The sequence below is a fragment of the Nuphar pumila genome, chromosome 13 (genome assembly GCF_984573655.1).
Source record: "Nuphar pumila chromosome 13, dmNupPumi1.hap1.1, whole genome shotgun sequence".
Taxonomy (NCBI): domain Eukaryota; kingdom Viridiplantae; phylum Streptophyta; class Magnoliopsida; order Nymphaeales; family Nymphaeaceae; genus Nuphar; species Nuphar pumila.
This window is the reverse complement of record NC_143261.1, coordinates 53,211,299-53,239,036: the sequence shown is the minus strand read 5'-3', so window position 1 is coordinate 53,239,036 and position 27,738 is coordinate 53,211,299. Positions and strand designations below refer to the sequence as shown.

At 35.6% G+C, this 27,738-nt stretch overlaps 1 protein-coding gene across 7 annotated transcripts; it reads left to right on the top strand.

Annotated features, from left to right (window-relative positions):
* The first annotated feature begins 4,929 nt into the window (after nt 1–4,929).
* Nucleotides 4,930–20,226, top strand: LOC149818403 (acetyl-CoA acetyltransferase 1-like). 7 transcript variants are annotated; one of them, XM_089985532.1, is made up of 15 exons: nt 4,930–4,983; nt 6,762–6,857; nt 6,974–7,072; nt 7,172–7,345; nt 7,528–7,633; nt 8,130–8,268; nt 8,692–8,769; nt 8,862–8,927; nt 9,829–9,911; nt 17,257–17,356; nt 17,440–17,550; nt 17,647–17,688; nt 18,733–18,819; nt 19,494–19,579; nt 19,791–20,226. In XM_089985532.1, the coding sequence occupies exons 2-15, from the start codon at nt 6,818–6,820 to the stop codon at nt 19,822–19,824; spliced, it is 1,245 nt and encodes a 414-aa protein (XP_089841658.1). In that variant the 5' UTR covers nt 4,930–4,983; nt 6,762–6,817; the 3' UTR covers nt 19,825–20,226. The 7 variants fall into 7 exon arrangements, with proteins under 7 accessions (XP_089841658.1, XP_089841654.1, XP_089841657.1 ...); XM_089985528.1 differs by having other exon boundaries at nt 4,958–5,159; XM_089985531.1 differs by lacking the exon at nt 4,930–4,983 and adding an exon at nt 5,002–5,208.
* Nucleotides 20,227–27,738: the final 7,512 nt, after the last annotated feature.

Sequence of the window (27,738 nt, the reverse complement as noted above, 5' to 3'; positions counted from 1 at the left end):
CTATGACTATAGTGTCATTTTCAATGTAAGGAGTCAAGTGAGAAAATTTACCTGCATCAGAAGTAACATGTGTTGCTGCCCCTAAATCAATATACCATATACCTTCATCATTTTGGCGCAAGTTCATCTCATTGAAAGTAGTCATAAGAATATTTTGTACGTCTTGTGGAAGAACCTATCCCTGAGGAGTGCGTGCAAACTGATGAGTTGCCTTCTGCTCTGGCCTCCCTATTTTGTTCCGGTTCTGAGGATTGTACCAACAATTTGCTTTAACATGTCCCCGCTTGTTGCATAGAAAACAAGTAGGAACACGTCCCCCTTGTGGTACACTGCCTGAACCAATACCTCCTCCACCTGGTGTAGGTAGTAATCCTCCTTTGTTCATAGGTGTTCCATTGAGACGAGGAGGAGTAAATAAGACTCTTGTTTGAATAGGCGTATGTGCCATCATCACAGGATGAACATCATCTGACGCGTGTTCCTGATTTAAACTGACCTCATATTGCAAAAGCTTGGATTGAAGATCATTAAAACATGGAAGAACTGAGACAACCTGGAGTGTCGTGCAAAACATGCGATATTCAGGTCCAAGGCTACCTAATACCAGTTGTACCATATCGTTATCTGATACAGGACTTCCAATGGCAGCTAACTGATCTGTAATCACCCTGACATCCCCCATGAACTCTTTAATAGATTTGTTTCCTTTTCGCATGGATTGGAATTGCCACTTGAGTTGCAAAGCTCGAGATTCGAAAACCTGAGAAAAAGAATGAGCTAGTCCATTCCACAACTCGGCAACAGATTGATCATCAGAAATAGTTTGTAAAACACGATCAGAAAGTGTGAAAGTTATGTAAACAACTAATGTCTGATCCCGTTGTACCCATATGTCATAAGCAGGATTGGTGGTTCGAAGTTGACTCATCTTCCCATCTTCACCTGTTATTTCTTGCATGATATGTGTAGGTGGGGTGGGTGATCGCCCATCTAGATGCCCATAAAGACCATGACTGCGAATAAAAGGCACAATCTGACGCTTCCAAAGTAAGTAGTTATCATGGGATAACTTGTGGGTCATGAGGTGAGTAAGAAAACTAGGGTTCAACTTGGAATCCATGGATTATATGAAGAATGAGAAGCCAACTGTACTAACAGTGTATTGAGGGAAAAACAACAATGTTGTGTGTTGAAAATAATATCAGCACACACGTTACACAGAAGAATAGTGACGTGCAAACAAGAAAAATATTGAATGTCGATTGTACTAACAGTGTATTGAGGGAAAAACAACAATGTTGTGTGCTGAAAATAATATCAGCACACACGTTACACAGAGGAATAGTGACATGAGAAGCAGAAAAATATTAGAAATATTTTGGGGAGAAAAAAAAATAAAGATTCGGCAGACTGAAACAGAATATTAAGACGTGCATACCAAAAAAATATTGAAAAATAAAAGAATCGAAAGAGAAACTAGAATGACGTGAAAAAGGATTAAGGAAAAGAGAAAGAGATAATTCTGATTAAGAAAAAGAGACAAAAATAGATCCTGCGTCCTTTAGAAGCACGTGCTGGTCCTTATAGGCCTTCTAGATGATTGATTTTCGCGCCTGTGCTCTCATACCATGTCAGAAATATCAACCTGCAAGAGTTAAAGATAAGGTAAAAAGAGAAGAGAGAGAAGAGGGGAGTCGGCGACAATAGGATTTTCCCTTTTCTCTTGTTATTTATAAGTGTGGTACAGGGTATAACATTACACAAGTAATAAAATTAAATTACAAATATGCCACCGCCCATGCATCCCGAGGTGGATCCTTGGAATGTGGTGTGGGTCGGTTCCATGATACAAACTAACACACACATCCATCTAAGCATACACATCTCAGCAACACTCATTTTTTGAATATGATGTCTCTTGGCAACCCAACATTCTGCACCATATAGTAAAGCAGGCCTACTAGTCATCCTATAAAACTTTCTCTTCAAACGCAATGGCATTCTACGATCGCACAACACTCTAGTTGCACTTTTCCATTTCATCCACCCAACCTCTATCCTATGATTTACATCTTCATCAATTTCTCCATACTTTTGAATGATAGATCTCAAATATTTGAAACAATCATCCACCGATATTTCTTGCTCACCACGCTTCACTACACTCCCATCACTACTTTGTTGCTTACTAAACTGACATTCCATATATTATGTCTTACTCTTACTCAACTTAAAACCTCTTGCTTCCAATGTCTGTCTCCATAATTCTAACTTAGCATTAACCCTAGCTCTAGACTCATCAATCAAAACAATATCATCAGCAAACAATACACACCATGTCATATTTTCTTGAATTGATCTCGTATGCTCATCAATCATTATAGCAAATAGGAAAGGGCTTAAAGTAGATTCTTGATGTAACCCAACTATTCTAGGAAAATTGGTTGTCACCCCTCCACAAGTATGAACATTGATTACTACTCCTTCATACATATCTTTAATTATACTAATGTACTTGAGAGAAATACCTTTCTTCGTCATTATCCACCAGAGAACGTCTCTAGGTACTCTATCGTATGCCTTCTCCAAATCAATAAAACCATATGCAAATCTTTGTTCCTCTCTCTATATCTCTCAATAAGTTGTCTAAAAAGATGTATAGCTTATATAGTTGATCTTCCAGGCATAAAACCAAATTGATTCTCCGATATCATGACAACCTTCTTCAACCTAAACTCAATCACCCTCTCCCAAAGTTTCATAGTATGACTCATGAGTTTTATACCACGATAGTTTGTGCAATCTTTTATATCACCATTATTCTTATATAAAGGCACCAAAGTACTTTTCCTCCACTCATTAAGCATCTTATTTGTCCGCCAAATTTTGTTAAAAAGATATGTCAACCATTCTAAACCTTTCTCTCCCAAGCATTTTCAAGCCTCGATATGTATACCATCTGGGCCAACTGCCCTTATTGATTTCATTTTCTTCAAAGCTTCTGCAATTTCTTTCTTTTGAGTCTTGCGCATGAAGTCACGATTCATCTCATAAAAAGGAATGGAGAAGTCTCCAAGATCCTGAGCATGACTTTCATTAAATAGTTTATCAAAATAAATTTTTCATCTCTCCTTAATGTCCTCATCTTTGACTAAAACCTTTGCGTTTCATCTTTGATACATCTAACCATACTTAGATCCCTCAATTTCTTATTTCTCATCTTTGCAAGCCTATAAATATCCTTCTCGCCCTCTTTGGTACCCAACTTGTCATAAACCTCCTTATATACCTTATCTCTCGCGTTTCGAATTATTTTTTTAGCTTCCTTCTTTGCTATCATATACTTCTCAAAATTCTCATTATCACAACTCTTAGATTTCTATAATACTCTCTTTTAACCTTAATAGCTAATTTGACATCCTTGTTCCACCATAATGTATCCTTATCTAGCGGTGCACCGCCTTAAGACTCACCCAATACCTCCTTAGCCACATTTCTCATGCCATTCGCTATCTTATTTCAAATTGATTCTAAATCATTCTCGAGACACCAATAAGCTTCCTTAACTACCTGCTCTATAAACATTCCTTGTTTAGCTCCTTTCAATGTTCACCATTTAATTCTAGGATCTATCTTATGTTTATCCCTTTTGCGACATTGTCTAATTCTAAGATCTAAAATTAAGACTCTATATTGTGTAGCTACACTTTCTCTCGGTATAACCTTACAATCGATGCAACAACCCCTATCTCTTTTTCTAAGTAAGAAAAAATCTATTTGATTCGTATTAACCCCACTTTTAAATGTTACTAGGCGAGACTTCATCTTCCTAAATCAAGTGTTTGCTAAGATCATATCATAGGACAAACCAAAATTTAAAATTCTTTCTGCACTTTCATTTCTTTCTCCTATACCATAGCCTCCATGGATACTCTCAAATCCATCCCTACTGATGCCTACATGTCCATTAAGGTCACCGCTGATGAAAAGCTTTTCTCCATAAGATATCGCTTGTACTACTCCATCTAAATCTTCCCAAAATTGATGCTTAATGAAATCATCTAAACTAACTTGAGGTGCATAAACACTAATAATATTAATAATATCAGTAGCTAATACTAATTTAATGAGTAAAATCTTTTCGCCCTTCTTACGGACCTCAACTACATTATCTATAAACTCATGACTCATAACAATCCCTACTTCATTCCTATTCCTATTTATTCTTGTGTACCAAATCTTATGTCCTCAAGGTTTTATCACTTTTGCTTTCTCACCTACCTATTTGGTCTCTTGTAGACATAAAATATCAATCTTTCTCCTACACATAACATCTACTAACTCTACCAACTTACCAATTAAAGACCTTATGTTTCAAGTGGCTAACCTAATTTTATGGTCTTTGACTAACTTCTTTACCCTCACCCGTCCAACAAAGTGAGGGAACCCTTGCTTATTTGATACCACACCCGGGTACCGGTGTGACACATCGCTTATGGGCGACAACCTAGCAACCCTTGCCCATTTATCACTGCCTCCGGGCCTATAGGGTACAATGCATCGCTCAGTAAGAAATGTCCCAACGAAATTCTCATATTAATTTATATTCATAAGGTATGACTAAGTTTTTATGTTGGCTGTCACTGGCCTACCGCAACCCTCCTCCTTTATCCGGGCTTGGGACCGGCCGTGTATAACTAAGCAGTTATACCCAAGCGGAGTTCGAGTGCCAAATACAAATTGGATCCTTTGACAGCCGGAACCACGTGTGCTGGATCCAACCCGGTTTCATCCGGGTCCGGTTCAACCGGATCCGGGTCTCACACACGTCGCAGTCTGAGAACGACCGTCGTCGTACACCTGTCAGACGAAATTAGACTTTTCGTTTTCTGCTTTTTTTCCTCCCACAAAATAAAATAAAAATGATTTTTTTTTTCGTCTTTAAGCGACAAGCCAGTACTCGCTGCGCGGGTTCCGTCTCCGGTAAGCCATCGTCTTCTCGGACTCTGTTTTTTTTTCGACCTTTTTTTTCTCTGTAATTTCTCTTTTTTCTTCCTTACTTCTATTGGTTACGAGCTCGATCGACGTCAATTTTTCGGATCTACGGCCATAAAATTTTTTGTTCGGGAGAAGATCTGTGTTATTCTGGCCGATTTTTGGTTCGTTTTTCAATTCGTCGGTTTTCGTGGCTCCGATCGTAATTTTTTGGTGGATTTTTCGGTTAATCTCGAAGTATTCATCGTATGCTTGTTGTTAATTCGTTTAGTTGGATTCGAGCGTCTATTTCCTTTCATTCTTTCATTTTTTAACCTTTTCCTTAGACCGGAGTTTTTTTATCCGTTGAATTAAGTTTGATGCATGCGGTTTTTGTGTTTTCTTCTTAGATCGGATCTTTGTAGTTGTTGAGTTCCTTTTTTCCCCTGCTTTTTGGAAAACTTCGGTTTAGATTTCTTCATGTTTGAATCTACGGTTTCTATTTAGTGATTAGGTTTTTTCCTGTTCATGTAGTTTTTATTCGTGTGATTTAACCTATTTTTGATGTGAGTCACTAGAATATGAGTAGATGCGTCCGGCATGGTGAATTTGCTAGGAATCAACTGCTGGACCGTGTGTTTTCAATGAAAAAAGTACGATTTTTTATGAAATATTTATGAAGATTATGAGTCATTGATTTTAAAGCCTTAAAAAATCTTGTTTATGCATCATAATTGGATGATTCAAGAGCTGGTCCTTGTATAACCAATCATGTTGATTACATCCGTACGGTTCGATTTAAGAGAAAATAGCAAAAAATGCATAAAAATCATGGTTAACACGACAGTTCTCATATTTTAGTGACTCTTTTTTTATGTATTATCAGTGAATTATTCAGTGACTTATTTCATTTTTTTTTCTTTTTGATAATAAAGTGTGAATGTAGAGATCTGCGTTTAGTCTAAGTGGCAATTATCATCATATTCTTTAACGCGCCATATTAAACTTGTCAAATTATCTGTTTTCTAGAAATAGTAGGTTTATTTTTCCTTTTTTTTTATCAATTTATTGTCCTCTCTTTTGATTGCTTTGCGAAAGATCTGTCCAGAAATTTTCATTTTTTAACTTCAGGTTTGAATTAGGTGGTAAATTGTGAGTGCAGTTTTAAATTATGGAAGCTAACCTAACTTAGACGGAGTATTTGTTAGCTAATTTAGGCGGATTTTAGTGCCAAAGATTACGCTAGCCTATTTTTTATTCGTCGATTTAAACTTAATGATTAGTTATTTTCTTTTCCTTGTTGTATGTCACTGTGCCGTACTGTGATGACTTATCTATGTTTCGTGAAGGACTTTTTCAGCACTCCTCGTATTGAGATTTCGTAATGCACTAAATAAATTTGTTCATCAAGGCCTTTCGTTTGATGGATCTAAGTGCCAGTCAAGCATGTAATCAGTTTCTGACTTTTCTTTATGATTATTGTTGCACATTTGTTTCCGGTACCCATTTTAAGTGGTATCTTGGTTCAGTTCGTATTTGGTTAAGCGTCTAGCGCAATATCGCCGGACAATTGAATGAGTTGTCGAATAAATTTGATGGTTCTCTTATTAATTTATCTATCATTTACCACTTCATTCTGTTTACCTTCTTCACTTTTCCACATGAACCTTTGCCTTTGCTCTCTCTCTCTCTCTCTCAAATTTGCTCTACTGCCCAATTCATAGTAGTTTTTCTTTATTTTTTATAAAGGTCATTTTTCGGTAATAAGAGAGTAGGGTATTTTGCAGAATTACCTTCTTCAGAGTTGTACTCCAATATTTGAAGGCCTTATTGGCATTAGCACATGGCTCCAGCCACTTCTCCAGAAGGGTTAAAACCTAGAGGTATTGATTTTCTTTTTTGAATCATAAGGTAAATTAAGTCTAGTGAGTTTTTGGTTGTTTTGCTCTTTTTTTCCTTTTTTTTCCAGATATTTGTGCTTATTACTTTTTTCAAGCAGATGTATGCATTGTGGCTGCTGTTCGAACACCAATGGGTGGTTTAATGGGTTCTTTGTCATCCCTTTCTGCTACCAAACTTGGATCTATTGCTATTGAGGGTTAGTGGTGTCAGAGTGATGATTGTCTAGCTGTTTCCATGGTAGTTTATCTATTTTGTCATAAAAATTGAAAAAATACCTTCTTCTTGGACTGTGCAGGTGCACTTAAAAGGTCAGGTGTAGACCCATCAGAAGTACAAGAGGTCTTCTTCGGCAATGTTTTGAGTGCCAATCTGGGTCAAGCTCCTGCAAGACAAGCCGCACTAGGTGCTGGGATACCTAATTCTGTTGTTTGCACAACAGTTAATAAAGTTTGTGCCTCAGGGTTGAAGGGTGAGCGTCTTTATGGTTATCTTGTGTATGTTATTTGCAGCTGTAGAATGACTCTCTCTCTCTCTCATGTGTGTGTGTGTGTGTGTGAAGTTTGTGCACACTTTTTCAAATGTCTACTCAGTGTCTTTATTAAGCTCGGGAATATTTACTGGATGAACAATGTTTCTGTTTATTCCTTGTAGCAACAATGCTGGCAGCACAGAGCATTCAGTTGGGTATCAACGATGTTGTTGTGGCTGGTGGCATGGAAAGCATGTCAAATACACCTCATTATTTTCCAGATTCAAGGCTAGTTTTTTCTTTATCTTTTCCTTCCATTTAAAGGAGAAACAAAAACCGGTTGATCTGAGAAGTGAGTTTATGGCTTATGCCCCAAAAGTTTAGCAGCTAGTCTAACAATTACTTCTGGAACACTGGCCCCCCATGCTGAAGACACTAGATGCTATTATCAGTGTCGGCTCTCAATATTTGTGAACCATCCTAGCTTTTCTCTCGGTGTCCTGGGTTTCTTCCCTTCAAGTTTGTCTGCTTTACTATATTCCACTGAAAATAAGATGAATGTTGAAGAAGTAGAGGTTAACCATTGTCCAAACAGGTGCTGTGTAAGATAATTTAAAATCTGTTAAAGTCTTTTCTTTTGGATACCAACGTGGTTTACCTTGTAAGTTGCATTGTATCTTCACTAATATTAAGAACTCTTTAAATGGGAACCTCATGTCCTTTATTAAAATAGGTTTTATAAGGATACCAATTTCAGAACTGACATGTCATCTTTTCAAAACAGGATGGGGCTTCGACTATCACATGGAACCATTGTTGATGGCATGCTGAAGGATGGTTTATGGGATGTTTATAATGATTATGCCATGGGGATGTGTGCGGAACTTTGTGCAGATCAGCATTCAATAACTAGAGAAGAGCAGGTTTGCTTTGATCTTTCTATGCACTAATTTAAAGGGTTCGCATTGTTGATATATTTTTTTCGTTCCCAGCTTTGGAGTGGCATTGCATTAATAGAGCTTTAAATGGGATTCAGTTAAAGGCATGAAGGTCTATCTTGGTCAAACCATTTTATGGAGGCATCAATAATTATTGCATGACCTCATTGTGGAGAACATCTATTCTTCACTAGTTAGTTTGTTGTTAATGACTTGATATGATAAGCTGATTTTGCATAACTGGCAACATGATATGGTGGGAACTTGACTTTGGGTTATATTCTACATTAGTGTCGTCATTCTTTTATATAAGGTTGTCCATTCTGTGAGTGCATGCGGCGTGATTTATTGAATAGTCATCATACTTTATGCAGATCATGGTACTAGTCTTTTTTTTTTCTTTTGTAGGATGCCTATGCCATTGAAAGTTTTGAAAGGGGGATTGCTGCACAAAATGTTGGTGTATTTGCACAGGAAATAGTGCCTGTGAGAATCCACATCCTGTATCTATTATAGCTTAGTATTCCGGTATATGAATAGCAATAAATCCTTTACATTTAGTTGTTTTAACTATGTAGGTTGAAATACCGGGAGGGCGGGGAAAACCGTCAACGCTTGTTGATAAAGATGATGGGCTACAGAAGGTAATGACAACATTTCTCTAAGTAAATTCTCCTCCTGTTATATGTGTTACTGCATTTTCCTGCAATCCATGGAAACTTCTGAATTTGTAGGTCTGCCTGCCATTGCATGAGAAAAATACTGTTCCAAGTTGATGCTAGATTTTATCTTTATGACCAGTTTTCTCCATAAAATAGTCAGTTTTTATTTTTTATTTGTATTGTTTGAAGCATTTGCATCTTTCTTATGTAAAATTGGATGTATGTATGCAGAGGAAAGAGAACACAATTCCAGTTAATTTTTTTGTTTATCTGTTGGTGTATCCAGTGTTGGAGTATATGTTGGATTGTTTTGGGTGGCTTGTGTGTTCTTTGTAGTCTTTCCACTGCTGCTCTTTTAGGTTGATTCTGAGAGCTCTATCTTTTACCAGGTTAGATGGTTAATATTTGGATATCCCTGTAATATGAATTCCAAAACTTTCATGTAGCTTTTAATTATTTGGTACTTTCTATGTGCATTAGGCCGTAATGATGTCAAAGTTACTTTTATAGATTACTTTGTACCAGCATTATGAATGTAATGCTTTGTCATGAGAATAATGAAGTTGCAATTCTCTCTCTCTCTATATATATATGTATATATATATATATATATATATATATATATATATATAGAGAGAGAGAGAGAGAGAGAGAGAGAGAGACTTAGTTCCTAGAACTTATGGGGTGTTCGGTGAAACTTATGGGATGTTAGGCTGAGTCCCTTTTTTGCCAGTAGCTAGTGTTGATGCAAGAGTTTACATGTGACCTTTTCATTGGGCAGCTGGAAAACATACTGTGTCAATGTTGTTAACTTTCATACTCTTTAAGTTTTTGTCTGTTCTTTTGCAACTCTTCACTTTCATGTTCCTTTTCTCTATGCTAGTTTGATCCTATAAAACTAAGGAAGCTTCGGTCAGCTTTTAAGGACGGAGGATCTGTTACAGCTGGAAATGCATCTACAATCAGGTTTGCCTGATTTTTACCAATAATATGATCGATAATGATATGTCTAATGGGTTTATTTATTCAAAAGGAATTTGAAGTATAATCGAAATACCCATCTTTTTACTAGAAATGGCCTTAATGCGCTTTTGCTTATTCTATGTTGGTTGTCAATTTTTCTCTTGAAATTGCTTGTCAACTTTTCTAAGGATGAACTATTTATCAGCCTACATGGTGAAAAAATATCTTTCTAGTTATATGCATGCCGTCTTCTTAATCTTCTAAGCTAAGTAACTATTATTTTGTTGTAGTTGTGGATTTCTTTTGTTCCTCATTTTGTGAGTCCACTTGAAATACAATATGAAAAAGATCCATGTGATCTGATTGGAAAGTGCCGATAAACTGATGAAATGATAGTTATCGAAATGTTATGCATTATTTTATGTTCACAAATTGTTTTGCAAGCATACTATGTTTCCATTGAAAATGGGAATGAGCCAGGTCTATAAATTTTATATGTTTAAATTTTGAACTTTTAAACTAATGAAATTGTTCTTTAATTTGGATTATAATGTGTTCTCGATAAAATTGTGGCCAGCCAATGTGTCTGCATGTGTATTTTACAGAGTTGCCAGTCGAGGAAGCGGGAGCGGGAAGCGATACGGGAAGCAGAAGCGGGAAGCGAGGCACTTCTAAAATTTTAGGAAGCGGGAAGCGCGGGACGACTTAGGAGCGAACCAGGAAGCGTCTCAGAAGCGTCTCGGAAGCGAACCGGAAGCGACCTAAGAAGCAAAGAAGGAAGCGACATAGGATTCGAGTGAGAAGCGAATAAGAATCGAAAGGGAAGCGAAAATGTAATTATATATTGTTATTTTATCAAAAACTAAGATTTATGTCATCATTGACAAAATAAAACATGTATATAGACAATAAATAATATAAGTTGTAATTATCTAACAAATGCATCATATTGCAACTGTCAAGCATTTAAAAAATCATACATCAAGAGAAGATCATAATTCACATTCTTATTGCAACCATTTAACAAATGCATGCAAACACTAAATAATGCATGAAGAAAACAAATAAATTTGATTAAAAAACGTACATTTTTCAACGAAAGAATCAAATGACTTGTTATTTGATGTTGTAAATCTTATCATCTCTGCAATATAGAAAATGAGAAACTCAAAGATTACATAGAGATATGGTTAAATTTTTAAGCTATAAATTTCTAAATTGTAAATTATAAGCTGCAAAGTTCTAAACTCTAAACTTAAAATTAACATAATCCACTACTTCACTTCATCATGCAAGATTCAAAATAAAAGTGTACCAAAAAAAGATTACAAGGCCATGACAAAAAAGTAACATAAAAGTTTTTAAATTGGACTACTCCAACTACATCATAAAAAAATAATAATAATAATTCAAGAGTTCATTAATTTGTCATCTTTCTCTTCCCCTTCAAGTCAGCAATAGATCGCGAACTTTCTGCATCATCATGTGCTTCTTGTCCTCCACGACCATGTCTTATGCTCATTTCTTCATTTCCTATAATGAATACGTTAAAAAATTAAAATGTTCAAAAATCATAATTTAAAATATAAAAAACACAATATCAACATACCTTGCCTAGGTCTCCGGCTAAAGAAACGATCAATCCGACCATGAGGAACTGATGGTCGCTCTTGTATATCTGCAGTTCTACTAGCTCTGTTGGATTGATTTGTATCCTCTTCAACTTCATTTGTACGTATGATTATTGGAGGTAATGAAGCTCGTGATTGTGCATCTTTATGTTTGGATTTGGAAATAGTGCTTGATTGTTGTGCACTATTTTTCAAATCTCTCCATCGCATATCCTCTAATCTCAACGTATTTTCTTTTACAATAGGAAGTTCTCGATTGATATCTCATTTTCGACTAGGCTCTTCTTTGTAGCGATTGTTGCACCTTTTATAACAAGAATATAAAATATGAATGCAAATAAAAAATCAATGATAAAAAAAGAGAAAAAAAAATATCAAAACAAAAGTACAACACAATTTAATTATACGTGTCAATCAATCGAAGATTGAAATGAATATACACTAAGGTATCAGCACGATTTTCATTGAGCCTATTTCTTTTAACATTGTGAATGTAACTATAGGTGCTCCACACTCTTTTTGCAGAAGATGTGCTAATAGGTTGAGATAAAACCTTAATGGCTAATGCTCTCAACTCAGGTGTATCACCACCATAAAAACGCCACCAATTAAGCACCGACATTGTAGGATTTAATGCATCTATTCTTGCTGCATTTCGGCTAAATCTTCTACTTCTTGATGCAAAAGCCACAAGTTGTGACCTATAAAGTGTAGATAATTCTTCATTTCCAGAAGATATGACTTCAAGCGCGAGCATTGCACCGTCTAAGATATCATTATCTTTTTCTGCAAAAAAAAATGTTTAGTAACTATAACAAGAAAATGCAAATGAAATAATAAAATAATTAAATCATTAAACTTTAAACTTTATTAAATAGATAGAATACAATTTTTAACAGGAGAAACTCGTTTGACCCCTCCTGCTGCTTGGATTTTGAGATACTCCGACTCGTAATATTTTGGAGTAAGCATGTGGGCTAGACTATGAAGAGGCACATTCATTCTATCCCATCTATTTGAGACAATCTTATGAATCTTTTCATATAAATCTGGTTGTCCTTTTAGATTGTCTTTGATTTCCCCCAACATGTTGTCCATGCCTTCATACACTTTACCAATTATAGGGCCTTCCTGATCACAAAATTTAATCATCTTATAGATGGGTTTTGTAATCAATAATGCTAAACGTACAAAATCCTAATATTCTTCATCAAGAACAGTTGTTTCTGTTGTAACAACCCTTTTTTTCATAGTTTCATCCGTGCATGATTGCTTCCAATCGCTCCATCTATCTGAAATTACTGTGAGCCTTAAGCTCTCCCTTACATCAATCAAGCGTTTCAAAGTAGTATAATGTGAAGCAAACCTTGTTTTTGCAATCTTTATTAATTCTAATTTTTCATTGCTTCTAATGATTGCTAGTGCTTTTGAATGATTTGTGATATACTTCACAATTTCTTTACTTTGCAAATATGTTTCTCCCAACCAATGAAACTCATGTGCCAAATCCTTGAAGATCAAATTAAGTGTGTGCAGAACACAAGGTGACCAAAAAATATACTTGTACGTTTGTTTTAATTCTTCACCTGCTAACTTGCAATTTGTTGCATTGTCTGTAATCACTTGCACTACGTTAGAAGGCCCCACAAGTTTAAATCCCGTCTTAAAAAACTCGGCCATATTTGCAGCTGACTGTTGCACATTAGAAAAATCGCTTGCATATAAGAACATCGAGCCAAAACAGTTTGAGGCAAGTATATCTATCAAGTGTTTGTTCTTGATATTTGTCCAACCGTCTGAGACAATGGAAACTCCAAACTCCTCAAACTTTTCTCGAAATTCATTTAACTCCCTGTGAACACACTCTTTCTCACTGTCAAGCAACGTTGTTCGCGATTTTTCATATGATGGGGGTTTATATCCGGGTACTTTACTAACTGCAGATATCATCTCTTCCCAATATGGTGATCGAAGCACATTGAAAGGTATGTCATTTGCACACAAAAATATGATAATTTTGTGATTTACATCATCTCTTTCTACCTTTTTAAAGGTATCACGAATATCAATTGTTTTTCGGCTTCCACTAGATGATGTAGTCATACTAATAGGCTTCTTTGGAGTATCAATTCTTGATCTCCTCAACTCAAATGCACTTGATGAAACCTCCACTCGGCGAACTTGCTTCTTAATTTTTTTTGCCAATTCTGCATTTTTTGCAACTACAGAGCAAAAGGCAATCCCAATACTTTGTCCCTTTGGAGATCCCATGAGATGTGAAAAAACTCGAGTATATGACCCATGATAAATATTTTTGCAGTGCCTGCACATAAAAACTTGGGTTTCACCTTGCTTTCCTTGCCCACTCTTCTTTTGTTTCAATACATGGCGCCATAGCACTGTTGTTTTGTGCATGCTAGGTGGTTCATCATCTTGGTCATCTTCAGAATAGTAGTCATCCAAGTCATATTCTTCTTCATCTTCCTCATCAAAACAATTTTCGTTTTTGTCCTCAAATTGATATGGACAAGCAGAAGACCTCTTCTTGCCCTTCTCAACACCACTAGATGATTCATGCTCCAAATTGTACAAAGAATCGTCATCGTCATCAGAATTATCGTGATCATAGCTTGGGATGATCATTAATGAAGCAAAAAATATGCAAATATATCTTCAAAGTATAAGAATCAACCTAAAACACATAAAAAAAGCTATTATTAGGATGGTCATTAATGAAGCAAAGAACATGCAAATATATATGCATCATAAAAGTATAAGAATCAGCCTAAAACACTTTAAAAAAGCTATTATTAACAGTAAATGATGGAGAGTGAAGAACACAAATCATTATTCATAATTTACCAATTACTAAAACAAATAAATAAACATCATTTAAGGAGGTGAAAGATCTATGATTCTATGATAAAGCAGACAAAATTTAAAAAAAAAAGTTCTTTCAAAAGTTTGCATTTATGAAAAAATGCTAAAGAAAGATAACGTAACAACGAAGAAAAACAAAATTCATATTGGCCGACTGTTACTAGCAATAATGATATTTATTTAAAATTTTAAACAACTGGCTGCAACATACTAGTTGCCCCACTATTCTGATAGAGTAAATGAGTCGAGCCTGGGCGTGCCCACGCTCGGTATATCAAAGAATTCATACTTAATAGGGATGATAAGCTCAATCATGCTTGGTATACATTTTGTATAATATGTTTTTATGATATGAATTCAAGAATTTTCCTATAATATATTTTTTATATATTAATTTATACTTATAATAAGTATCTTTTTATTTTGTTTCTTTTATCATGCTTGGTTCACTTGATCAACATGTAAGTTCAGAATTCACATAAAGCAAAGTCACTTCAAGAGATCAAGGAGAGAATGGAAGTCTGCAAGATCAAACACCAAGACAACTTGTGGAGGCAGAACATGTTTTTCATTGACTTTGAAATTGAAAACAATAAATCAATAATCCATATATATCCAACAGTAAAAGAATAATAAAAGTGATCCAGTCAATCTGATCAGGATTCAAGCAATCGTCAAAATGACTTAAAAGTTAAAACCTACAAGAATGATAAAAAAAATACTGCATTAACCCTTATTCCTAAAAAAGATGACCAAATAAACTCAGTTAAACCACAAAATGTGAAATGTTTCTCAACCAATATATTGTTCATTCACGGGACTCAAATAAGAATATAAATGATCATCATATTGATAACACAAAAGATAAAAACCATCATGTTATTGCAATAGGAAAATGAAACAAATAGTCTCTAACAATCCCCTGTTCCCTAAATGTACTTTCTAGAGAGAATGAAGGAATCAAACCTCTACTCACGAGCTGAACCTCACACTACACAGGTCAGACACCAACCCTATATCACTCGAAAACTCTTCATCAACGCAAAATATGGGCCCACCATTTGGGGGAAACAATTTGGATGGGTCGAAACATGTCTAAACTCATTAACTGACCTTATTTCCCAACCTTAACACCCTCTGAGTAGCCACACAAATCTCAGATTTCCAGAAAGTGAACCAAAATAAAATTTAGGTAGGCAATGATGTCCCAAACCCTAGGTAGAGAATTGGATCTCCAAGGACCAAAACTTTCAGAAAATAAAACTGATAAGCTTTCCGTTTTCAAAAGATCAAGGTTACAGTGACAAGGCAACAATACACTATAAGCAACCCAATAAATAATGATAAACATAGATAGAATAAATTGTTTCCAACGACATGCACATGAATAAGCAATTTTGCAGAACCGACAAAGAGTGTAAAACATGTCACAGGGATACTCTAACTTAATCCCATATCATATCCCATGTGGTAAACGGGTCTGGTGCCAAGTTGAAAGCTTGGAATCCCTCTGCCTCGTGGGGCTTAAGAGATGGTTAGGGTCTGCGACTGCCTAACCCCAACTTGCCTTAAAAAAACAAAAGAAAAAAACTCTGAAGAGTGTGAGCAAGAGTCTCGCCATGCTTGGCTTGTGAAGGGGTTGCAGTCGTGCGATGAGCGTGAGAGAAGAGATGGAGAGAGTGAGAGGGGAGCGTACCTGAACATAAGGGGGGAAGGGGAAAAATCGGAGTCGTGGGAGATGGAGAGAAGAGATGGAGGGGAAATGGATACGCGTACCTGAATATCCCCATCGTCAATCGGTTGCGGTCGCCGGACGTCGGAAAAGGTCGCCGGAAGTTCTGAAGGTCGTCGGTCGGTGGCCATAATCCTGAGAGAGAGAGAGAGGAAGAGAGAGACTCGAAAGAGGCGTGAAAAAAAAACCCTAAAGCCTCTCTTTTATGTTTTTTCGCGCATTTTTTAAAATTCCAATTTTGTACTTAATAAAAAAACTTTCTTTTAAAAAAAAAGGGCAAAATAGTAATAAAGGTAACTCGTACCCCATTAAAGGGGTACGCGATTTCTAATACTTAAGTGCGCTTCCCCGTGCGTTTCGCACTTCCGAAACGCGTACCGGGGAAGCGCGCTTCCCCTCAAGCATAGGCGCTTCCGGTAACTCTGGTATTTTATAATGGAGGGTTGTCATCATCGATCATCAAATTTTCAATCCAATTTTCTGCCTTGTAGAAATCAAGAACAATCATTTGCTGGAAATGCTTGTCATAAACTGGTTTCCTATCCATGCTAGTCACAAATCCAAGAGCCTCTTATTGTAGACATTTCTAGCTTGTATCAGCTGAATGTGAATCCCTTCTCTCCCCACTGCTTCCCCCCCCCCCCCCCCCCCCCCCCCCCCCCCCCGCAAACCCTCTTTCTCTCTATCTCAACCCCCCACATCACCCTCACCCTCTCCCCTTCATAGCAAAACTAGTTCAGATCAAGCTTTGAGATCTGATTCAGAAGCAGGGCATTTGATATTTTAGCAGTTCCATATGTCTTGTATAGTGTCTTATGTATTTGAGGTGCATATTTTTTCAGTGCTTTGCGTGATTATTCGTTGCCTTCTTTAAACCCAATGGTTATTAATCTCAAGTAGCATATATTTTTTTGTTACACATGGGAAATGCTCGGTCATGATCAAGCAAGTTATTTCTTTCACAGTTGTAGCTCCTCTTCTCCCAAATTTTTTTATCTGTCCTGGTAGATGTAGGATTATACCTGGTGACATGCGAAAATTTTCATTTTGTACATAACATTTTTAATTCAACTGTTCTACACAAGATATGTTCTGTGTTATGCAGCGATGGAGCTGCTGCACTTGTCCTGGTGAGTGGACAGAAGGCACTAAAACTAGGAATTCCAGTAATTGCAAAGATCAGGGGTTATGCAGATGCTGCTAAGGTAGTCTATGCATAATGTATTGCACTTGGTAATATGTTTGTTCTTGTCTTGGGCCAATGCAAACTTTAACATCAACCTTCCAGGCACCAGAATTATTTACAACTGCACCATCTCTTGCAATACCAAAAGCTCTCTCAAATGCTGGCTTGGATGCCTCCTGTGTTGATTACTATGAAATAAATGAAGCTTTTTCTGTAAGATCTCATGATTTTCTTTGAGATGTTGCTTTTCTTTCAGATGTCTGCATATCATCACATCATGGAAAAACTTACTGTTTATTCTCTTTTCAGGTTGTGGCACTTGCCAACCGGAAACTGCTTGGTCTTAATCCTGTAAGTCTTGTTACAAGCAGATTTTAGATGTCACCAATGCACTATCTTTCTCTTTGCCTGTTCCTTTGGAGAAAAAGGCCCTCTTCAGAAATTTCTGTTTGTTGCTTATCTGATAGTAAATTGGAAAAGGCTATAATGTGCACTTGATGAATCCATTTTCTTTCTTTTTCTGCCAACTTCAAAATGCACTTCCTGTCTGTCATTATCATGATGTTATTCCTCTAGGAAAGGGATTTTGATTGGAAGAATTAGTTTTGACCCCACGGACACAAAATAGTTATGTGGCTACCCACCTTAGGGTTCAGATGACAAATCTGCGGTCAACCATCCTGACTTGTAAAGGCAAGAAGCTGAATTTGGGCCTCACGGTTCTCCGTTTTGAGTGCAGGAATAGAGATTGAAATTCGAGAAAACTTTTGACTGAAGAAATGAAATCTCTCTCATTGATTGAATTCTTCTATGTGAAGGACCTTGCAATTCTTTTTTATAAATCTCAGTGATAACGTAATGTTTTTCTTCTTTCATGTGTTTTTTTGGATAATTCATGTTGCCACAAAGAATTTGTGCCACCTTGTTCTGTTGTTAGCTTCAGCATGAGGCGGAATGAGGATTTTTTCCCTTTTACGTTTTAGGACAATAAGGAACTTCCTCCATTTGAATTTGTTTTACCAATAGGGAAGGTGACAAATTGGGTTCCCACGGATGTGGGAAGCCTCCTCCGGATGCTTTCATGCAAAAAGTGAAATCCCTCCAAAAATTAATTCCTTTTTACTTGGTCAAATAATGCACAACCACACATATCATGACTGCTATTAGCTGGCTTCTAGTTTTGACATAAACATTATCTTCCACATCACTGTAAAAAGTGGAACAGTTGGTTTGTGAAACACAATTTTAACGCACCTTTTTGCATAAAATATGCCACAAGTTTGCAGGTTTCTTCGGCTTTTCTCCTGGAGTGTGCCTCACTGACTTGATTGGATTCATTTTACTTCTCAATGTTGTTTTCTTGCTAAATGCTGCTAATTTTCATTGTGCTTGCAGGAGAAGGTTAATGTGCATGGAGGAGCCGTCTCATTAGGACACCCACTTGGCTGCAGTGGTGCACGCATTTTAGTCACACTCTTGGGAGTAATGCTTCTTGTCCACCAGCAAGCCTCTCTTTCACACACACACACACACACACACACACACACACTAAGGCATTCTTTTATTGGTATAGCATCAAATGCACAAAAATTATGGACTGTATATAAAATTTCTTTCTGGGGGTTTTGTAGGTTTTATATTTGGTAGTAATGAAGGTATGGAACTATCTAGCTGGAAGTCATAGGCTCCAGCTGTATCGACTTAATCTGACCACATAAATGTGTTGGGCATGGTTTTGTTTGCTAATGATTAAACCTTGGGTTCTTTTTTTTCAATGTAAAAATGTTTTTCTAGTCATGAAATTTTGGTACATTTGTGTGCCGTTGATTTTTTAAGCTTTTAAAAAAATCTGCTTTATGTCGCAATCATATGATTCAAAACTTATTTTCTACTGAACAAACCTTGTAGATCATATTTATGGGGTTCCATTTACAAAAAAAATCCAAAACAATATGAAAAGGTGATTTCTACTCAATAGTTCTATACCTTCGTTAGCACCAAATTTTCTCATTCATGGCTTCAAGCATACCACCATTTTTGGCAATATTGCATCTCAAGAGATTACATACTTGAATTATCGAACAGACCAAAGCAAACAAGCCATTATATAGTTTCTTGTCTGGCACATATCATGCCGCTTGTAATTGCCATTTTAGGTTCTGAGGCAGAAGCATGCAAAATTTGGAGTAGCTGCGGTTTGCAACGGTGGTGGTGGAGCTTCTGCACTTGTTGTGGAACACATGTAAGCTTTTTTATTTGGTAAGGCTCGTATGCTTGTATCATTCATCTTTTTCTCCTGCAAAAGACCTCATCAAATCTGATTTATAGCTGGTTGCTGCATAGTTGCCCTTCTTTTCTTTTTTCCTTTAACTGGCAAGCCACCAATCAATCATTAAGCTTAGTTGCATAATCTGATCAGTTAGTGAAGAGGAATGATTTCTATTGTGGTGCAGGCAGGGTATGCCAATGGAGCGTTCGCTGCTTTGAGAAGCTTCCTTTTTCAGCCTAGGGTTGTCCAATCTTCTTCTCTTTTGTCATGTGTATTTTCAAAGTTGTGTAAATAGATTTTTAGTAAGTAGGCACTTTTCACATGTAGAAGTTAGAACGCAAGATTAGGTTGATCTTTTTTCCATGAAGGGCAGAGAAACCACCCCTGGAGTAAGATACCTGGCGGCTCTGGACTTGTGCCTGCCAAACTTAAGGTCGCTTCTTCGGTGGTGGCGTAAACTGGTAGAGAACTCAGACCACCTGTCTAGCGTCCTAGGCCCCATATCACTGCACAGGGAATAGTTTATTAATTTTGAAGCCAATGCCTGCCTATAGCTGACTCAGGGATCGCATCTTCGTCATGTTTTGTTTTTATTACCTAATACAAGATATATTGCTTGAGCTGATTTGCAGATCCGCGATTACCTTGCTTGCTTGTTTCCCTATTCCTCACCCAATCTAAGGCTATGCTCCTTTCACTTAAGTCGCTCACCAAGCAACTTGAGCTACAGTCGCTTCAAGTTAGAATATGAAAACTGGAAAACTTAACTCCATACAGTGGTGGTGATATAGAGGGAGTACAATGTCCCTACATGGAGTCGGATGCTGTTAGAGTTGTTGATGGGGCTCAAGATTTTGTTGATTAATTCTCAAGTTTCTTATTCATGGTGCAAGCTTTTGCATTTTGCTGAAGGGCTTGAACGATGAAGCTGAGATAAAGTGACAATGCTTGCCAAATGGTATGCAACTCCGAACGGCTGTGGCAAATCTGATTATCGGAATTTTATATCTGCAATTTTTTTTGTCGATAAAAGAAAATTCAAGAAATGAAATCTATAAAATATTTAAAAAACCTGTTAAAAATTTAACACACTAAAAATGAGAAAATATGAATAAATTGAATTTCTCGTGTTCTTATCAATACTGCCATAAACCACGATAAAATCTTGATATATTCATAGTTAACGATAGAATAAATGTAGGGCTGGTAAACGAGCTGAATGTGTTCAAGCTTAGCTTGGCTCATTTTTGAGGAGAGCCAAGCTGAGTTCGAGCTCATAATGAGTTTGAGCTTGCTTGTGTTTTAGAGATTAAAGAAATTATATGTAATATATATTTCTTATTACATAATGAGATTACATCAGTCAGTTCTAAATAAGTACCTATTGGTTCATGTTCAGTTTGCTGAGCTTATTTTATGATTCTGAACAAACTCTTTACAAGCGGAACATGAGTTAAGCTACAAGTGGCTTGGCTTGTTTCCCAGTCCTAGCTGGACAGATGAATCTGACATGGTTGTTGGATTAAGGAATGCAGCTGGGCCTGGTCAATGGTTCTGACCTGCACTGGGCCTTTGGTATCTCCGGGCGTGGGTTGGACTTGGAGGATCATGTACCAGTTCAGGTTGGGCTGGAATTTAATGTAGCCAGAACCAGATCTGGGCTATGAAGCATATGCCAAACCTGCTAAAATATTGAATTTTATATTTGTACATTGAAAAAAACATAGATTTTAATTGGACCTCGTGTAAGACTTGGGTCTTAGTTTGGATTTTCACCAACCAGACATGGGTTCGTACTTTCATGTACTAGTCACATCTCCATGGTCCAACCTGAACGACTTATCGGCCCTATTTCTTTGAATCCAAACTTGCACTAGATTGGACCCAATCCAGGTAGGGATCACGTCAAACGTGGCCTGCCAGGATAGTGATCATAACTAGGCTAGGCGGAGTCAGCACGGTTAGGTCTCTGATCATGGGCGCAGTTTCTCTGTGTAAATATCAAAAAAAAGAAAAAAAAAATTACCAAAGAGGACTTTGTTTATGCACTAAAAGACCCATTGTGCACAAGGCTGTCCAGGCCGTACGGAAGCCACATTTTTATTATTAACTAATTACCACAATTAGAGGCCGTACGCAGTGGCCCAACAGCCTTACGCTAATTATAAACAAATAATATCACATATTACTAGTCTAGCGGTATTTGGACCTGAATACCGAATGGGCAAATTTTGACCACACAATTTTGTTTCAAGGAAAGCTTGGAGCAGTTATATTTCCCATTTTTCTTTAGTTTCTGGCTTTCTGCTTTCCCCTCTTGATTTTTTCCCCTACATTTTCCTTGGCCCAAAGAAAATTGGATAATGATTGCATGGCACTAGATGGAACTGGGAATATCCTTCATCGAGGTTTCACTGATGTGGTGTTTCATATGTTTGTCTCAAATCCAGGAGTTTTAATTCCTCCACGGATGCCCTTTCCAATGCCCATGGAGGGGACACTTATCTGTCACTAATGGTTATTTTCATTGCCAGCAAGTGGGAAAGCCTTTACCAAAAGTTCCAGTGTTAAGCGAGAAGATTCAGTGATCAATCCAGTACTTTGCAATAGTACTTAGCCTAATAGCGGGCTGCCACTTATGGCATCCATTGCCGCCAGGCCGAAGCTTAGTGTACTCCTTGGTTGGCAAGAAGAACCTCAAGGGTTTTACCAACGGTAGGCTAGCCAATTTGCGGTCAAATATTGATGGAGAGAAACTACAATATAACATTGATTCTACATCATCATCCTTCGCGTTCTCTATGACGAAAATGGGTTATGAATTTCATTTTCTATGCCACCTATACCATAAGATGCTCTTACTGAAAAAACTTGTCATCAATGATTTTTTGCCAATGAAGTGCCATTGATGTTTGGCCCTAAAAGATGATCATAAGGTTCCACTGGTTAGAGACCATAAAAACCTTATATTCTGTGAAGCCCTAGCTTTGCTTTTTATAACATTCTCATACAAAAATTCACATATTTTATTAGAAAACTGCATTCTATAGGTACTATATATATATGCGATTTTGCTAAGGTATTTGCTAAGTTACTATCATAAGTAAGTTCATAAAACTTGTTTTTGCGCACTTTGTGAAGATCACTAAAAAAATGTGTGAGCATATATTTAAGTGAGGGTTGAATGTGAAATGTGGTTCGCATGGTTTCCCGTAACCTTGATATAAAATATATGATTTTACTAAGGTATTTGTGACTTTACGATTAAAAAAAAAGATCACATAAATAACATAATGTTTTGCCACACTTCATGATGTTCGCAAAAAAAAAATGTGAACCTACTTTTAAGTGGGAGTTTGCGATACTTTATGAGTTTCACACTTACAAAAGGTAAAAAGGTCCTAACAAAGTTGGCTATTTGCGATTTTGGTCAACAGACATATTTTAGCACAGTGTGGATTTTTTAATAAAATATGTCATTTTTACTATATAGTACAATCATTTTTCATATATTTAACTTGTATTTTTTTGTAATTCTATTTCTTCTAACTCTAGAAAATGTATTTTTTCTATAAGCAAGCATTCTCAAACTCCTCTAATTTAACTCGGATAGAATATGAGCTCGAACCCGACTTTGCTCACCTCAAGAATGAGCCAAGCTTGAACACTTCAAGCTCGTCTCTTTCCATTCGTTTACCCACCCTAGTTAACCCATGGATTAAATATTAACTCAAGATTCCAATTAAACTATTTTGCCCTTATAAGAATACAAATTATATGCATGTGGACAAAACTATTCCATTGTCCTTGAAATGTAAGATCCTTATAATTATTTATTATTTTAGAAGTCACTTAATCAAGGAATTGAACATTAAGAGCATGTTTGCTTAGATCATATGTGGGGATGAATAGTTACAATTGATAAAGTAGAAGTGGTTGTCACAAAGTGAATCTTATAACCAACTTTCGCAAGATTCAAGGCAAAAACAATCACAACTGGTAGTTATGATTTTACAATCACAAGATCTTGAGAAATTCAAGAATCACAGGGATTCACAAATGTGTGTTAAGTTTCTCTTTGATGGGGTTCATTTTGGTATATTTCTTTTATTAAAGAAGTGCAAAAATGTCATAACAGTGACGAGAAATTCATATGGTGGATAAAATAATTTTTTTTAGTATATGAGAAGGTAAATAGAAGATGATTCCTTTGGATAGAATGATTACAATGTATAAGAAACTTCATTTTGTGAAAGAATAGAATGAATGCAATGCTAAAGTATGTATGCTTTGCAAAATTTAGGATTTGTTAAGAGTTGTTTAATAATATATGAGTAGATTCAGTTTTGAATGAGTGCAATGAATGCAATGTATGAGAAGATTCAGTTTTAAATGAATAAGAGAGTTTATTTTTTTGAATGAATGCAATGTATGAGTAAGTTTATTTTTTTTAATGAATGGAATGAATACAATGCATGAGCATGTTTATTTTTTTGAATAAATGTAATGTATGAGCAAGTTCATTATTTTAATGAATGTAATGAATCCAATGTATGAGCATGTTCATTAAATAATTAAACTGAAAACTATATTTTGTCAGTGAAGGATGTTACTTAAACAGTTAAACTTGTGAGGTTGAAGAAATTCATATAAAATATAGGTGAACAATGATAAATATTTGCAAAGATAAGAAAGTATGTACAAAATATATGCTAACAATGACAAATATTTACGAGGATGAAGAAGTTCGTATAAAATATCGTTGAATAATGACAAATATTTGCGATGATGATAAAGTCTGCATAATGACAAATATTTGGGAAGATAAGAGTATGTATAAAATATAAGCAAATAATGACCAAATATTTGTGAGGTTGAATAAGTTCACATAAAATACAATGACAAATATTTACGAGAATGGGGAAGTCTGTATAAAATATAGGTAAATAATGATCAATATTTATGAGGATGAGGAAGTCTATTTAAAATCTAAGTGAATAATAATCAATATTTTCGAGGATGAGGAAGTCAGTAAGGTATATGCGAACTGAGTCCAGTATTTGCATAAATATACATGAACTTCATCCACTATTAATGAAGTTATGTGGTTCAATTTAACTTTGCATATATTTTCACAAAATTTGCATAGATAGAATAAAGTTCGCATAAATGTATCAGTAGACGTTCTGTAACTGAAACATGTCAAAACTTTACAAATAGTGCACATGTGATTCACAAATTTATTGAAGACTTAAATATGAACCTTCTCATAATTTTATGGTGGTTCGATAGTGACACTTCAATTTTTTACAATGATGCTTTGAAAGTGTGAACCAACATTAATTGTAATGCTTCAATTTTTACAACGATGCTTCGATAGTAAAAAAATGATAGTTCACATTTTAGGGTTTTGTTTTCACCTTTAAAAAGTGGCAGTGAAGAAGATTTTGGAACAACATGGATGCCATGGCTGAGGTGGAGAAGATAGGAGGTAGAGATGATCAGGTGAATGATGTTTATGGTCCTTTGTAAAAGGAGCAAGCCTCAATTATGGATAGTGCACAAAGAAGGCATATTCACCTCAATCATTTGCTCAAAAAAAGTGAGGCTTTGCGAACAAAAATAGTAAGTCGACTGACATTAAGAAGCCAAAGATTGGACCTCCAATATAGAGTTATGTATGATTAAAAATGAGTCATTGGAGTAACAAGTGCATGCTCAGGGTCAAATTGCAAGATTCTCAAGCTCAAGAGTCAGATTGCAGAGGAGGCAATTTTGCCTCAATCATTTTCTCGAGAGAAGAGAAGGTCTATGAACAAAAATAGTAAGTTGATTGGCATTAAGAAGCCAAAGATTGAGCCTCCAATGTGGAGCTATGTCTGATTGAAAATGAGTCTTTGGAGGAAAGTGCATGCTCCATGTCGGATTGCAGGATTCACTGGCTCAAAAGTTGGATTGTAGAGGAAGCAGTTTTGCCTCAATCATTTGCTCGAGAGGAAAGAGTCTGCGGAGAGAAACAATAACCCAACTAGCATTAAAAATCTAAAGGATGAACCACATGATGTTTGAGCAGGTTCATTTTTGAATGAATGGAATGAATATATATAATGAATATAATAAATATTTGTATGACCATGTTTAGTTTGAATAAATTGAATGAAGTTGTATCGCATCCTCTGACTAAAAGGTAGATTTACACAGCTTATAGATACCATATATATGTGATTTTACTAAGATATTTGAGAAGTTACGATCATAAGTTCATAAATTTTATTTTTGCATGCTTCATGAAGACCGCAAAAAAATATGTGTGAACATACATTTAAGTGAGGGTTAAAGAAAGGAAAAGGGAAGTTCATGGAGTTTCCTGTGACTTTAGTATAAAATATGTGATTTTAGTAAAGTATTTGCAATTTTACGATTAGCAGAGAAGACCACATAAACAATATAATTTTGTGAGTGCTACATGAGGTCCACAAAAAAAAAGTGTGAAAATCCTTTTAAGTGAGTTTATGATACTTGATGTACAGAGCGATATATTGAGCGAACTTCTTGAGTTTTGCACATATTCACAAAATTTGTGTATATAGAGCAAAGTTTGCACAAATGTATTTGTGAACTTCCTGTAACTGAAACATGTCGAAACGTTGCGAATAGTGCATAGGAGATTCACAAATTTACTGATAACTTAAATGCAAACTTCTCCATATTGGTCATTTTTGTTTATATTTTGTGTGAACTTTATTAGGTCTTCCTGATAAAATATATGTGGATTTCCTCCTCCTCACATAGAATATATGCAGATTTGTTTGCATTCACGTATTGCAATTATTTATTGACCATAATTATCAAATAGTTTTTAGAAACATTAATCATTTAATTTGGGCAAGTGATGACTATGTCATTGATAAAAGTTTTATGACATACCTATTAAGCATTTGAAGTATGATTGTGTGATGGATATATAGGCATCATAGCACCCATATGGTATTCCATGTGGTAAGCAGGGTCCTACGTAAAGCTGAAGGCCCAGAATCAAATCCCTCTACCACATGAGATGGTTGTTGTTCTGGTAGGGGTCCGTCTAACCCCAACTTGCCTTTAATATATATATATATATATATATATATATATATATATATATATATATATATATATATATATATATATATATATATATATATATATATATATATATATATATATATATGGGCATCATGATTTCCTACATGTCAAAATATAAATTAAATATTGTTTTTCAAAGCTCTTTTGGTCATGGATTACTATTTAAAATGAGTGCATCTTGATACTTGTTTTGTCATATATCACAAATGTATTCGACTAAAATAAATAAAAAATGTTTTGAAATCATATGATATTTAGTGTTTAAAAATTATATCATGATCCTTTAAGGAAGAGGCAAACTTAGACAATAAGAATTTTCAATTTGTATAAAAAGAAATTATATTATCATTTAATAGTTGGCATAGACTCAAAGTCAAACAAAAATAAAAATAGTGGGGTTATGTATATAGTGTTTTCATGAATGTGAAATAGTGGAAATAACTTTTATACATAAATTTTTGAACATTTTAGTTATGCCTGATTTTTCTTGTGTAAAAGTTTTATTAATATTTAAATTGTTCTTGGTAAATTTCTTCTCATGGTAGCTAGTATTTATGATGACCTTATACTCATGTGTTAAGTTGGTTATCGAATTCAAATGGTGAGTAACCATTTATTGAAAGAGGGGTCATTTGACATATATTTGCATGTACGAGAAAATGAGAAAATTTGTAAGTTATGTGTCATGATGCAAAACTCATATTTACCTTATATATGTATCAGATCTAGAGGATCCATTTATATCCAAGTTGGGATATATTGTTTACGTATGTGGATCTGAGTCGTAATGTTTCCAACTTGACATGTTTATGGTTTCTTTGAAATTACACATAACATATGCTTTAAATGGATTTATTAACTTGAGGTTCTTGGTTGTATAGGTCTGGCAGTTTAGTGAGAAAATGAAGTTGAATTCATATCCAAATTTGTAATGAATTTGACTTAATTCTCTTAGAACTCATAGTGATGTTTTTGTGCTTCATGCGAATGGATTGAGCTTGACATTC

Bases quoted from the DNA above. Each gene is read 5' to 3' on its own strand.
- LOC149818403 (XM_089985532.1), top strand. From the start codon at position 6,818: ATGGCTCCAGCCACTTCTCCAGAAGGGTTAAAACCTAGAG. The intron at 8,928-9,828 runs GTAATGACAACA...TCTCTATGCTAG, and splicing joins AAGATGATGGGCTACAGAAG to TTTGATCCTATAAAACTAAG. The intron at 18,820-19,493 runs GTAATGCTTCTT...TTGCCATTTTAG, and splicing joins TTTTAGTCACACTCTTGGGA to GTTCTGAGGCAGAAGCATGC.